The sequence below is a fragment of the Prionailurus bengalensis genome, chromosome A2 (genome assembly GCF_016509475.1).
Source record: "Prionailurus bengalensis isolate Pbe53 chromosome A2, Fcat_Pben_1.1_paternal_pri, whole genome shotgun sequence".
Lineage (NCBI taxonomy): Eukaryota > Metazoa > Chordata > Mammalia > Carnivora > Felidae > Prionailurus > Prionailurus bengalensis.
The window spans coordinates 85,748,137-85,764,356 of NC_057348.1; the positions used below are offsets into that span (position 1 = coordinate 85,748,137).

The window sequence follows — 16,220 nt, forward strand, 5'->3', positions numbered from 1 at the left end:
CACAGAGCCCGACGCGGGGCTCGAACTCATGGACCGCGAGATCATGACCTGAGCAGAAGTCGGACGCTTAACCGACTGAGCCACCCAGGCGCCCCAACAAATTTTTAATAACTAGAGACTATAGCCCGGTGTATAGTTCTCCAGTATGTATTTTAAAATTTCTGCCTCTAAACACATCCTCTTCTTTTTCACAACTATTTCATAGATATTATTTACACCAGGGATCTGCAACTTTGACAATGTAGCCGTTACGGATTTCACATTTTTTTTTTTTAAGTTTCACTGGTAATCCCACTCTCTGATAAAATCTTGGATAATCGCCTTTAGGCATGGCATCATCATTCAACATAAATAATGACCATGCATATATTATATTTAAAATAGACTCGCTTGGTCACTACATCTGAAAAGTCTATGTGACCACTAGCTCACCCCTGGAATCTAAGCCTTCTGGGGTGCTGCATTAGTTAAGGCTGGTTACCTGTTCTGACCCTTCAGAGGAAAGCCTCCTTTTTAGTCAATCATTTGCAGCAATTAGAACTGGAGATTCGGCAGAGCAGCTGCCAGCTGAGCATGCCCAATTAATGAATAATGAATAGAGAGAAAAGGTGCCGAGCCTCATCCAGACTTAATTGCTGTGGTCAGGTTGTAAGGTCAGGCTGAATATTAAATAATGAATCCAGTTACAGTGGCTGTAAGAACACTGTTGTGTCTCCTAAGTTAATTGGTTTACATTGCTATTTTTTCCTTGAAGATGATATGATTCGGGGAAGTACTGAGGGGATGCCTAGTATTAGAAAGGAAGTGGGAGTTGGAGGACGGACACCGAATTACACAGTAGAGACTTCAATTTAATACTGTAACTTTGTTTTACTGAATCCTAACAACAAAAAGAATAAAAAATTTAAATTATGAATTGAATAAACGGCCATATTGTCCTTGCAGAAACATATGACTTTAGCTTTTCATACTACGTTTGATGACGAAATAAGAGATTTTTTTAAAGGAATTCAAAAGATTTCTCCAGGTAGTTAAAAAGTCACAATTCCTTCGCTCTACCATGCAGAAAGACGATAGCATTAATTCTTCAGGGGTAATTTATTCAATACATTAATAAAGAATGTTATGAAGTTAAAATCAAAAGCAAATTGGTAACATTAGTCGTCAAGAGAACACTAAAGAAACAATTCTAGTTCTTTCTTTTTTTTTAAGTTTATTTATTTTGCGACAAAGAGAAAACACAAGTCGGGGAGGGACAGAGAGAGGAAGACGGAGAGAATCCTAAGCTGACTTCACACCATCAGTGCAGAGCCCAGTGTGGGACTATCTATGTATATACATTTTGTAACTAGGACAGCGAGTCAAAAGCAAGTATGAATGAGAAATGAAACACATAAAACTGAACTGAATTAACTCAAAAAGGGTTATCGATCACTGCAATAACTTGCTTATTACATGACATTTTAGAAGTTTATTTATTTGAGGGGGCGGGTGGAGAGAGAACGCTCCAGTGTGCTGGCAGCATGGAGCCAGATGCAGGGCCGGAACTCATGAACCATGAAATGATCTGAGCCAAAGTCTGATGCTTAATTTACTAAGCCACACAGGTGCCCTCAAATTACACTTTAAACACATTTTTTAAAGTTTTTATTTATTGAGAGAGAGAGAGAGAGAGAGAGAGAGAGAGAAGGAAGGGCAAAGAGGGAGAGAGAGAGAATCCCAAGCGGGCTCTGCACCACCAGCACAGAGCCCGATGCGGGGCTCAAACTCACAAACTGTGACATCATGACTCGAGTGGAAACTAGGAGTAGGATACTCGCCAGACTGATCCACCCAGGTGCCCCCCCCCCGCAATTACATTTTAAATGCAAAACTAGACATTCCTTAAATAAAATGCATTGAGGTTGCTTGCTGATGAAAATTAACGGTAACATTCAAAAAAATTTCAAATATAAATCTGAAAACATCCTCAAAACAAGACTGATGCATTTTTAGTTTGCATGAAGGATGAATGCATGTAAACCACCTGTCCCAGGACCTGGCACAAGGAAGAATGAGAGCCATTAGAATCCCAATACAGGTAAGTGTGATCACAAGAAGTGTTGGGGCTGCTTTAAATGCCATGTGTAATATGAAATTTTCAAATCACCAGAATTAGAAAGGCATGTAATAAATACTACTGTATATGTATGTATGTATATATTTATATAAAGCATTTTATCTTAAATATATATAATATATATTTATATATATAATATATATATTATAATATATATATATTTTAATATATATATATTATAATATATATATAACAAATTGGGGAAAAGGCTGATAGAGTATTCTTCTAAGAGATTATGAAATGGTATCTTACATATGAAGATCACTATGTTTTATGCTGGGTAACTATAAAACGCCCACATCATGCCAGTGAATTTTCCAAACTCAATGAATATCATTGAGTTCTAAACAAATGCACCATGCAATGCTTCTGAAAAGAAAGGACTGGATATGGAATCTGAAAGAGTTATACATGCCACTGCTCCATGAAAACTGAGAAGCGATGTTTAAACCATCCTTGCAAAAGGAGCATATGCCCACCAGCACAAAGCATTAGAAAACTGTCAAAAGAGATGCAAAAAAAATTTTGAAAGCTTCAAAAACCAAAAGGCAGAATCCTTACAAGAAATGGAACCTAATCTAATCTACGTTTTTACCAGGTTCACGGTTTTTTCCCCAATGAATCTTAATGTGGCTATATTTCACTCAGTGGTGCATGCATACTTTTAAGGTATCCGAGATAAATATCACTGGGGATCATGGATCAGATCAGTAAAGATTTAGGATGCGAAGTCTACCTATCTTTTCAATCTATAGAGGCTTTATTTTACCTACTGCAAATCACCAGAGTTTAACAATTGTCAATGATGAAGCTGGTTGGATAAAACATAAGCTGAATAATTAAATATAGACAAAATAATGAATAGCCACAATAAATTAAAAATTTAAATCAAAACTCAAAAAATTTTAGCCTTAAGTCTTGACTTTTAACAGCTGCATCACAGGACTTCTATCCCTTCCAGGTGCCCAGCGTACAGGCAGGATGACACAGCACAGTGACTCACGGGTCTTGCTATGGATCATACCAACAGCGTGACTTTCAATTCTGCGCACGATCAGATACCATGTGTTTGACACAGGGCAAGGGTCTAAAGCTCATTAAACTGTATTTGTTTTAACTGAAAATCATTACAATAATAGTATGTGCCACCATGGACTAATGTGAACTTTAAATGATACATTGTATATAAAGCATTTAGTGCCTAGTATAGAATAAGCATATAGAATAAGCCACTGGGTGGCTCAGAGGGTTGAGCGCCAACTTGGGCTCAGGTCATGATCTCATGGTTCATGAGTTCAAGCCCCGTATCAGGCTCTGTGCTGAGAGCTCAGAGCCTGTGCTGCGTTTGGATCCTGTGTCTCCCCCTCTCTCTGCCCCTCCCCTGCTCATGCTCTGTCGCTCTCTCTCAAAAATAAAATAAACATTAAAAAGTTAAAAAAAAAAGAATATGTATATATATTTGAGTATTTTTATAATCCAACATATAGCATCCAAAAATTTAAACCATTTATTTTAGATTCACACACAAAAATGGCAATTCTGATCAAACCAGTAACTATACAGAGGCAATTAATATGCTATTTCTATGCCATCACCTATTTGAGGATTCGATGTCATTCATTAACAGAGCCCCATATAAAGGCTGCATATTACAAGATAGTGTAAAAAAAGTTAGAAAAGAAACCTAGACTTTGATACTTTCTTTAATAATCAGAATAGATTTCCTTGCTGTTAAAAATGCATACCTCTACTAGCTCATTCTAGAATCACATTTATCTGTCTACAATAAAATAAAACCATGCAAGACTGTACTTTTAAAATGACATTTAGATAGGACATTCTGTTGGAATTAATTTTAATGTAGACAAGATTCTAAGAAAATAAATAGCAACATAAATATGCAAGGGAACTCAGGAGACTAGACAAATGTCGCAGACAGGTCAGATTTTTAACATGATCAATACAATGAAATGTAGCAAATAAATCAACTCAATTTGTCGACCTGGGAATTTTGGGTTGAACTTACTTCATTTGGATTTTAGTCAGAAACATAGATCTTGGAATTAGGTTAATAAGGGTTTGTAATGATCTGCCTTCTTTTTACTTGCTCTGGGAATTAAGAAAATTGGAGCTTGCTGGTACAACTCAAGCCTTCCGGAGAATCTGCTGCACTAACCTTCAGGGAATTTAAGAATTTGTTGGGACAGATGTCTCTAAAACCTAAACTAAGAACCTCAATGAATTTCAAATGTAAGGAGAACATGAATGTGAAATTTCCTAAAAAATTGTTGCCTGTGTAGCCTTGTCAAAAATATTTTTGACATTTAATTTTCCTTTCAAATCTGGTTGTAACAAACCTACAATGAGATGAAGACAAATTTCTGCACTGTGTTCACATTTTTTAAAGATTTTTTGAGGGGCACCTGGGTGACCCAGTCAGTTAAGCTTCTGACTCTTGACTTCAGCTCAGGTCATGATGTCAGCGTTGTGAGATCAAACCCCGCACAGGGCTCTCTGGTGAGCATGGAGTGTGCATAAGATTCTTTCCTCCTTCTCCCTCTGCCCCTCCCCTACTTGCATGCAAAAGCATGCTCTCTCTCTCTCTCGCTCTCTCTCTCTCCAAAAAAATAAAATAAATAAATAAATAAATGTTTTTTTAAGATTCTATTCTGAATTTTATTTTCTTGTGCACTGTCTTACATATTTTACACAAATACTAGTGAACAAACACATACAGACAAACAGGCTCCACTTAGAGCTACAATCATTTCAAATAAACCTTGACTTTATTACAATCATATTAATAATTATTAGTTTTTAAAAATCCTACTCATTAGCATTCCTGGATTGCCTACTCTAAGACGGGAAAATTCTACATGCTTTGTATGTGTTAACTAACTTTCACAGTAACTGGGTGAAGTAGATATTCTATTCCCTTTATTTTACAGGCCAAGAGAGTGAAACACAGAGAGATGATATGACCGCCAATACCACCCAGGTAGAAACTGGCAGCGCTGGGATTCAAATCCAAGAAGTGGCACTCCAGGATCCAACCTCTTACCTACCACACTCTACTATCTCCTCTGTGCATCAGTGTGTACAGTGATTCTACATGTGTCCTTTGTCATCATGAAAAGGGGAGAAAGCAGTTGCAAACGAAGTATCTTGGAGTGAAATGTCTTATCTCTAATTTACCATAAAATAGTTAAGCAAATAATAGATGATAATGATTATGGAGGTATTATACTATTCTGTCTTCTATGTATTTATTTTTTTTTGTTCCTGGTAAAAAGTTAAAAAACAATCCTACATTGAAAAAATACCCATTTTAATGCTATCACCTCTTTGGAAATGAAATTCAAAAACTATTATTTCTCCTAATTATATGCAGAATCAGACAGAACTTTAGTCTGAGAGAGTAAATACAGTAAGCCTGATTTCACGTTTCAAGGAGATTCACAGTCACTTAGCGTATCAGATCTGCCCAGACGTGGAACCAAAAATCATGATTCTTATGGCACTTGTAGTAACTGCAAACAAATATTCTAACTCCGCTATTTATTCCCATCATGGGGGAAACTACATTGTGCTGACATTACTCTTAGTCCTCATGACTGTTTCAGGGACCAAGAGAGGAAGGGGTGGATGAGAGAGGATGAGAAAACAACGTCCACAGTCAAGGCCAGCTTTGCCATTCCCCTCTTAACTTGTTTCCACCAACCTTGACACAAAACAAACATTTTCACTTCTGCCATGCTTGCGGGAGATTTCTTAACTACTATGCAAATAGAGCACCACTTTAAAAAGTAAACATGTCCTTACAAATGCTATGCAAGTAGTGGGAGTATCCAAACACATAAACACCTACCCAAACATGCATTATCTCAACAATTACTCCAAATTATTACTATTACTAGAGAGAAACTGAATAAGATCCTTACCTCAAGTTACTAAAAGTTTAATTAGAAAATACTGTCCCTGTATACAAATGCTATAGGGTAAGGTATAAAACCAGATTATGAGTAACAACTTGTTTAGAACATACACAGGAAGGAAATACCATTTGCTTCCTAGAAAAAGCAAGGAAGTCTTCAAGAGAAAGTAGTACTTGAGTTGGCTTTTAAAGAATACTAAGTATCTGATTAGAAAAATTGTAGGATATCGTCATCAGGTCGTTAGAGGAGAGGATATGTTAACATTAAGTAGCACACTGGATACAGGAATGACTGTCTTAAATTTCAAGGAAGGCTATGTGCCTTACATTCTTCCATGGAACTGTGGTTTACCAAATAATTTAGCCCAGTTACACCAGCAATTTTAAGTTTCAATCGGAAAATTTGTTTAAACAACTATAGTCATAATTTTTTATCATACTACACAATCTGAAGGGACATTAATTTTCCCCTTTACTTCAGCTATTGCTTTAGCTAAATCTGGCTGACACTAAGTATTTATTTTTAAGCCCACCAATGAATATAAATACCACTGATCAAAGTAAAGGAGTATAGAAATTATAAAATGCCTCTGAGGAATTGTTTCATATCACAGTACTTGAAAAGCTTGGGGCGCCTGAGTGGCTCATTTGGTTAAGTGTCCGACTTCAGCTCAGGTCATGATCTCACATTTCGTGAGTTCGAGCCCCGCATCAGGCTCTGTGCTGACAGCTCAGAGCCTGGAGCCTGCTTCAGATTCTGTGTCTCCCTCTCTCTCTCATCCTCCCCTGCTCACACTCTGTCTCTCTCTCTCAAAATTAAATAAACATTAAAAAAAAAAAAGAAAAGAAAAGCTTATAACACAATAGCTCCCCACAAACTGACCAATTCAGATGTAGCCACTTGAAAGGTTGTATTCCAAAGGAATACTTGATCACCTTTGAAAGTTTATTTTCCCTTTAACTGAGGCCATGTATCATCATTAAAATAAACAAAATCAATAGACTACACTTGAATATAATATTCTATATATTCAAATCCTAAGTGGTGATAGACCAGAATAATAAACATGGAAGAATAACAGGAAACAGGAGATTCCCAATTTAATCTTGAATCCCACATATACTCAATTGATGGCCTTCTTTGTATGTTTTATGTATCTTTTGAAAGCTACTCCTTCATTTCCAGCTACTCATATTCTATACTCTCAAACGCTGCGTGCACCTTCCCTTATATGTTGGTACGCTAAGGATTCTACCCTGTACATTTTTATTTTATTTTTTATGTTGCGTACATAGGTAAAGCAGGCTGGAGTTAAACAACAGGGGGAAGTGGGACTGTGGCAAACTGGAGAACGTATCACACCCCAAAATATTCAGACTCTCTTTGATTTTAACATTGTGCCAGCATACCGAAACACACCTGTAGGTGAATCTGGCTTTGTGACACCTGTAGCTTCACACTTGGCTGGGGAAATTTTGGACACTTGTTTTCAAAGTCTACTCATAAGCTAAGCATAAAAGTATTCCAGGCCAACTAAATACTTCGATGCCTACTAGAAATCTTCTCTTGAATATCCCTGTGCCAGTTTTCGGTATAAAAGTTCTTGACTTCGGAAAATCTTGCCTAAATCCTTTAAAAATCTTTGCTAAAAAATATTCCTGGGTCCAGTGTCCTAGCCAATGTTAATATATTCTCTCCTCTAATGAAAGAAACACCGTAGCCTTTCAAGTCTACAATTACATACAGATCTCTTTGCATACCTGAATACTTACTTCCATTAAACCTTTTTTTATTGTCTCTAATGCATATGCTTTGACTTGATCTATTGGAACACATGACTTAGGATTTACATCTCTGCATACTGTCTTCCATGTGTTATTTTTCCTTCCATAATTTTCTAACCTTTTTGACATTCTGGGAGTGTTGCCTGCTTCCTCTGTGAATCATTGTTGGATAACTTGCATTGTCAAATCTGTTCTTTCTTCCAATGGAATTTTTATTTTAGCAGTTTTGATTCTGATAATTTTATGTCAGTCTATTGGTCACAGTTCACTGGTTCTTTCTTTGGAGACATTAAGCATACATTTAATGTTTTTCTTCCGTGAAGTATCTGAAATATCTCAGAGGAAAAATGTCCTCTGGATCTTTAACCCTACAGTATTTCTACTGTACTGTTCTTGATCTTTTCCTATTATTCCTCCACTGCCTGGTTTCTATTTTAAATGAAGAAAGACCTTTCTCGTCTCAGGATTAGGAAACAGTAAAATGGTACAGATGTCTTTCCAAGCATTTGCTCTAGCTTCTGTCACAGTTGTAACTTAAAAACAAATAATGACATAGAACGTATGCTATGGTTTCTGGTCAACAGTATGCATTTGTGAAGGGCAAGTGTTTTCTTCAGAGACTTTCAATTCCAGTCCTTCGCATCACAGAGACTCACACAGGTCTTGGCTGAAACCTGGGGTGGTGGTGAAAGGGCATCCTTAAAAATGACATGAAGTATGGAGCACAGAAATAGGAGATGCAGTAAAACCTTGGACTGCAAGTGACTTGTTGTGTGAGTGATCTGCAAGGCGATCAAACATTTCTAGTAAATTTTAACTTGAGATACTAGTGATGTCTTGCCATACGAGTACTATGTGACGCAGAACGTTACATGATTGTAACTGAGCCAATGGTTCTTGAAATCTGCTTTGATATACAAGTGCTTTGGGTTACAGGTATGTTTCCAGAACGAATTATGCTCACAAACCAAGGTTTTACTGTATATAATTATGGCTCTGGTATTCTTCATCCAGTTCGTATTTGTGTCAAGTGAAGATTCTGTTAGAACTTTGATTCACCGACTTGTTCAGAAAAATCCCTCACTGAGTGATTACTATGTGCTGGTTACTGTAAGAGCTCTGTCACCTGCTGTGAGTACAAGAGCTGCCCTCCAGGAAGTTACACTTTATGGAGAGACACCAAGGGAATAATTTATAAAGACTGGTTGTGCCTCCAAGAGGAGAGTGCCCACAATTCTTTACAAAATTCATAACGACTTAGGAAAGAACTAGCAAAGCTTCATCTGTGTTGGGGTGCCTGGGTGGCTCGGTTGGTTAAGTGTCAGACTCTTGATGTTAGCTCAGATCATAATCTCATGGTTTGTGGGACTGAGCCCTCCCTGCTTTGGGTTCAGGGCTGACAATGCAGAGTCTGCTAAGGATTCTCTCTCCTTCTTTCTGGCCTCTCCCCCACACATGCTCTCTCTCAAAATAAATAAACATTAAAAAAAAAAAGTTTCATGAGTGTCTTAAATACCAAACAAAGGCAATAATAACTAATGTGATTATCTCGACAATGAGCAGAGAATTAGGGATACAATATTTTAGAAATATTTATATATTAATAATGTGTAATATTATCAAAGGGATATGGATAATTTAGAAGCATAATATAAAATGTAAAACCATTTTAATAGCTCTTAAATGTTTGAGAAAAATGTCTAAAATCATATCATCGTCATGGGCATGGAAACGAAATGACGGATGTGAGCGAAATGATGGTATAAAATGGAGAAAATGACCACCATCCCACTAGGCACGGTGACAGAAAAATAAGTCCTCTCCCACTAACGCAGAACCGGAGGAAAAGTTAAAAATAATAACCACAGGCTCAGAATTTAGAATCCTTTGGTCTCCTTCAGGAGGCAGAACATTTAAAAGAGAAACTCTATTTAGCTTTCAAACATTTGTGTTACCACTCAAATAAATGAGGACAAATTTATTTAATGGATAACGTCTCAATATTTACTATTCTAATTAGTTCCTTTGTTCATTAGATATTAGCTGCTGATGTGTGTGATGATAAAACTCACATTCTACAATTTCCAATCACCAGATTTTAATAATGAATGTGGCTTTCTGAGTTTGAGCAATAAAAATACTACACACAATTAAATCAGTACATAAAAAAACCAGGACAAAGAACAGGGATGGTGAGCCAATTCGAACCAAAACAATGAGATGGCATTATGATTTGTGAACATTTGACATATAAAATATCAAGCACTGTTTGTATAAAGGTGTGAGTATCAGAGTCAATTAAATCCACCTGCATTGCAAAACTCTTGGTAAGGTCTGTAAATTACACCATCCAATTTCCACAGATCAGCAAAAATCTTCAAAAAAAATGTGTAACTACTAAAAAGCATAAGTGGAATATCAAAGTGCAACATTTGCTTACATTTCTTAACTTCTTTCACTGTAAGATAATAAGTATTTCCCTTACAGAAAACAATTTGATTGTGGTGATCAAAACGCATGCGTGCAGGAGGACTAAAAAATAGTCAGTACAGCATATAACTTTATATTCATTTTAACTGTAAAAAGAATTTTCTCCTCAGTTCCAAGTTGGAGACTTTGACTATCTTTAAGTGATAGAAGTCACTCAGATAAGTGAGTGGAATTTTGGAATTAACTTCAATTCGTCAAGATGAGCAAACTGAAGGTATGTTCATAAGCTGCTAATTATTTCCCAATTAGTGTTCTCTCTATTCTCTCTTTAGTAATAGAACCCTATATTTTGTTTGGGTGCGTGCCTATGTTGGGGGAGGATTCTATTCTACATCCTGATTCAACTCAGCCAGGCTAGTCCCTAAGCTGTGGAAAACAGATACAAATAAAAGCGATGTGTACAATTTCCAACATACCCTTAAAGGCAAAGGGCATGTCCTCTATTGACACTTGCCTCCATTCTGTTATCTAGAAGGCAAAAATCACTGTACATATATTGAAGCAGCAGCCTTTGATCACAACATGGAAAAGCTACACTGAACTGAAGAGGGAAGAAAACTTGAGAAAAGGACCTGGGGGCCTGGAAGACTGAGACCTGACACATTAGGCCTTACCTCCAGATGTTCACATGAGAGAAGAATGAACTTTTGTCTTCCTGTAGCCACTTTTACTTTAGGTCTCTCTAGAACAGCCAAACCAATACACTAATCATTAAATGTGGTTCATTTTATTCAGTGTCTAAGGGTTTCCAAGAGTAATAATATTCTCATATCTAAAGCACTTTGAAATTCCCCAATAAAAAGTTTTAGTGAAGTATAAAATGAAATTATCCTACAGTTCTTAATAAATTTTCAAAAAATTCACATGAAATAGTACAATTCTAGCAAACTTGACCCTGTGGCCAGTATTCCAGGAATACTCTGGACCGTAATGAAATTTGTGGACCACCTAATCACCTGTAGCATGTCTTACCCAAGAGGCAAATAGTTGAAGTTTTAATATATTTTAAAGCTGTATGGGTGAGTACAATTTTAGGGGTGGAATGGAGTGTGAATCAAACCCTCTGATTCCTGTTTCAGCCCTCTTTCTACTATACAATTTTCTTTGCAAATTATTCTGGCACTGTCATTATTTATATATAAAGAAGTGAAAATAGTTTCTCGAAATTCTGAGCATCATTTTAATATTTTTCTGAGCATCATTTTTTTTTAAGTTTTAAATTTGCACGTTGATATTTTGCTGTTTAGAGAGTCTTGATTTAACTTGCTAAAGCTCATCTCTTGGTTCAAGAAAGAGAATGCATCTTTTTTATAGATACGTTTATAACCTATGGTAACAGTATAGACTCTTTGGGATGGGAGAAGGCAAAAAACATGACAAGTTCAATAAGTTCAATTGTATTAATCCTTGTCTCTCTTACATGGAATTTTATTTTAATATATGAATAAACATCTGTGCAGGCAAATTATGTAAACCTAAGCACGGAGCACAGCTCAAGTATTACAAGTACACAACCCATGTACTCTGTTGCACTTATCATGGACACATTGCTAACTTAGCAGCATAGTGAAAGCAGACTATGAATTATACTATTGTACTATTCAGTCAGGCAACTTAATATTAACTGGGATGGTACTTACTAAAAAGTTGTATCTACATTTTTTTTTTCTAAAATCCTTTTTATTTATTTTTGAGAGAGACAGAGTACAAGAGGGGGAGGAACAGAGAGAGAGAGGGAGACACAGAATCCGAAGCAGGCTCCAGGCTCCAAGCTGTCAGCACAGAGCCCAATGCAAGGCACAAACTCATGAACCGCAAGATCATGACCTGCACCAAAGTCGGATGCTTAACTGACTGAGCCACCCAGGAGCCCCAGTTGTATCTACATTTGTGCACATGATTGTTAAAATCTTGAACAAAGAAAACTCGCTTTTACTATACAAAATAAAAAATATAACTTTCGGGGCGCCTGGGTGGCTCAGTCAGTTAAGCGTCCGACTTCAGCTCAGGTCACGATCTTGCAGTCTGTGAGTTCGAGGCCCGCTTCGGGCTCTGGGCTGATGGCTCAGAGCCTAGAGCCTGCTTCCGATTCTGTGTCTCCCTCTCTCTCTGCCCCTCCCCCGTTCATGCTCTGTCTCTGTCTCAAAAATAAATAAACCTTAAAAAGAACTTTAAATAAAAAAAATTTAACTTTCTAAATAATAAGAAAACCTGACTTAAATAAAACTATTTTACCTGACATCAAAAATATGACTTATTTAATAGGTTTAGAGGAAAGAAAAACATATTTGCAGTATCAGTATCATCTTTAGGTAACATTCAGCTTATGCTCATCAGTAACAGTAACATCTTTGTTGACCGGCAGGTTGGATCCAGCAAGTTAATCCATTGGCTTTACTTTCTATGAAATCTTTGTTACACTTTTACAAACTAAATGTTTTAAAAAAAACTGTAACTAGTGCTGTAGTAGCTCTAACTTCCTACCAGGAAAGATAAGGATTTTGCATATATATTTTAATGACTGTACAATTTTTAAATATCAAATACTAATCCCAACAGTGAGACAAAATGTACAAAAATAATGCTCACTTGGATACCAAACAATTAACTATTAAAATGTTTTGTATGAGCCATCGGTTTGTCCTTAATATACCTCCTACCTAACTAAAATGACATCATACACATATATAAATATATATATTTCATGTATATATATATATATATACACATGTGAAATCATAATTATATATATTTACCGGTAGTAAGAGGATAGTTAGCACTGGCAAAGCACCTATGTCTAGTAAAAAGAAAACACTTTTTAAAACACTCCAAGTTCTTCATTTATTAAATGGAGAAAACAGTCCACTTTCTTCAGAGTGTTCGATTAACCATGGTGTTGAGCAGTTCAGTTGGTCCTACAACCTGAAAAGGTGGGTGGCATCTCAGACAAACCATATCTATTATGTGTGTGTTTGTTTTTAAATTATTTTCTGGAAGACAATTCTAAATAAAAGCATAGAAATGCATTTTTTTGAGTCAGATAAAAAGAGTGTGAAGAACAAATAACAATTATTTGACATTTGTTTGACTTGTTCACTGATACATATCCTAAGCTCTCAGAAGAATACTGAAAATATAAGAAGCCCTCAACGCACATTGTTGGATAAATATGTTAAGAGTATAGAGATATTTCTCAAATATATGAGAATTTAAGTGAGTTTAAGGGTCGAATTGTTGGCTATTTTGCAAATGCTTCCACCATAATCATAAGTTAGAAGTAACTTATTTGTGCTAAAATAATCCATGTTTGAAAATCATTGGACTATGTACATTATAGTCATTTATTTAAAAGGGCTTCCTGAACACCTACTATGCTTCAAACATTGTCCAGGTAAGGCCAGTTGTTGTACAGCTTCCAGGATGTCATTCACATTGTACGTGAAATAAGTGGCCCCCCTGGTAAGGGCAGTTCAGGGTTGCCTAGCAACCCTGGTAATAAGCGCCAGGCTTACAGAGATGGATGGGATCCAACCTCTGTCTTCCATACCGCTAAGGGATGTAAAGTATCATCACAGTTAGTGCTGTGGGCTGAGGTCTGGACAGGGTGCAGTGAGAGCTCAGATCCAGAGAAACACATAGCTTTTCTACCTAGGAAGATGCCAACGATAATTTGTTAGAGATGACGTAAGCACTACAACTCATCATTACCTCATTGGGTCACACCAGTAGTTCCGTTTATGCTATAGATCATTTTCTGAAAAACTCAACGGGCTAGGTCAGCTTGTACTGTAAATCCAGTCATCCAAGCATAATTCAGTTTACCTTGGAATATAACGTAAAACTTCCAATACTCACATCAAGATCATCCTTTGCATTGTAGTAGACAACTTCATTGCTCTGTAAAAAAAAAAAAAGAAAAGAAGAGTGCTTTACTGATTTCAGTAAAAATATAGAAATATACTGGATCAAGTTCTGAATACATTTTGTGCATATTTTAAATAATAAACCCCTCATGGAATTCTTTTCACAATACACTCCACAAAGATGCACAAAGATTAGCCAATATTTTGAAAAACATATTAAAATACTATATCAGTGATATTTAATAGTACATCTTGCATTGAGGATGAAGTATCTCAGTAGAGGTGTCAGAACCATTTGTCAAGAAAAAATGAAGAGTTCATAAAGCAAAAAAGTTATATATAAACCCACACACACCCATAAATCATGAAACTGTAGAGAATAATTCAAGAAAAAAAATGTAAGAATATGGCTTAATATTTTGCTGACACCATGACTTTTAAAAAATACATATATCACATGTTGAAATGATCGAAGAAAAGCACATCTGCACAATATTGGCAGAAATTTCTTCATGAGGTTCAGAAAAGGGATCAAGAATAATTGAATTCAGATAGCAAAAGCAGGGGTGCCTGGGTGGCTCAGTCAGTTAAGCGTGGAGCTTTGGCTCAGGTCATGATCTCGTGGTTTGCAAGTTTGAGCCCCACATCAGGCTCTGGGCTTGACAGCTCGGAGCCTGGAGCCTGCTTCCAATTCTGTGTCTCCTTCTCTTTCTGCCCCTCCTCCCTTCCTCCCTCCCTCCCTCCCTCTCTCTCTCTCTCTCTCTCTCTCAAAAATAAATAATTAAAAAAAATACTTAGACAGGTAAAGCAATGAAATTATCTAACAAACTAACACTTTGCTATTGTACCGAAGTGGTGGGTCAGCACTGACTCTTGAAGAATAAATGTATACACCCATTTCTGCCAGCCGTCAATAATGCTGAAATATGCCATAACTATAAATTATGGACATAAATTGCATCACAGAGTGAACATGGAAAGAAAAAAAATGAACAAAATGATTGTCAAGGAATTTAAAAGTTTCATTCCTTGAGGCTTCAAGACTAGTTCTATACAATGTCAGAATACTCCATTTATACTGATTTCCTTTTCCTTTCTTCTCCTGAACTGATTGAAGATAAAAATCCATCTTCCATATGTCTTCGGTAGTAACCTGAGCACATTTTTCTGTGTCTCTTTAACATTTAAAAAATGGATACTCTAAAATTTTATTACAAGAAAACACAATAAGGGGTGCTTGGGTGGCTCAGTCAAACATCCCACTCTTGATTTCAGCTCAGGTCATGATCTCATGGTTTTGTGAGTCCAAGACCAACATTGGGCTGACAGCAAAGAGTGTGCTTTGGATTCTCTGTCTCCCTCTCTCTCTCTGTCCCTCCCCCACTCACAGTGTCTCTGTCGCCCTCAAAATAAATAAACTTTAGGAAAAAAAAAAAGAAAGAAAAACAATGCACATTTAAAAACAAAGGAAGTTAGTCAAAAATTCAATAAATTAGTGCTTCTTAAAATATACCCCTTCACCCCACCCCATCTCCAAGATGTTCTATGGTCCTATGACGTTAGAATGAATAATAAAGTTAATTAAAGTCATCTCTTTTTGACTTCAGAGTCTCTGTATATGAATGCACATTCTAAATCTCCAAGAGTAAAACACATCTTGTTTTGTTTCTCAAATTTATTTAGAGCAAAATCTGCCTCCTTTTTTTGGTTTGAGAAATATATCAAGAGTGCCTTAGTTCTATAAAAGACATCTCTCTGGGACACCTGGGTGACTCAGTCAGTTAAGCACCTGATCCTTGGTTTCAGCTCAGGTCACGATCTCAAAGTTCATGAGTCTGAGCCCTGAGTTGGGCTCTGCATTGGCAGTGCAGAGCCTTTTTGAGATTCTATCTCTCTCCACCTCTCTTACCCCAAAAAAAGATTGAATACAGTTTAAAAAAAAATAAGATCTCTCTGAAGATGAAACAAACCAAAGACTATATTAATAAATCATAGAACATATAATTCATAATAGTGAATGAAGCCATGA

The 16,220-nt window shown here is 36.5% G+C and overlaps 1 protein-coding gene across 11 annotated transcripts in view; it reads right to left on the reverse strand.

Moving 5' to 3' along the window:
• CACNA2D1 (calcium voltage-gated channel auxiliary subunit alpha2delta 1) overlaps nucleotides 1-16,220 on the reverse strand; it is a 496,257-nt gene that overhangs the window by 178,061 nt on the left and 301,976 nt on the right. For all 11 annotated transcript variants that reach the window (XR_006298483.1, XM_043588719.1, XM_043588713.1 and 8 more), the window contains one exon: nucleotides 14,184-14,225. Coding sequence is in view for 10 of the 11 variants with exons in the window: in XM_043588719.1 (XP_043444654.1) it covers nucleotides 14,184-14,225 (42 nt within the window). In the remaining variant the exon portion in view is untranslated. The remainder of the gene's footprint in view (nucleotides 1-14,183; nucleotides 14,226-16,220) is intronic.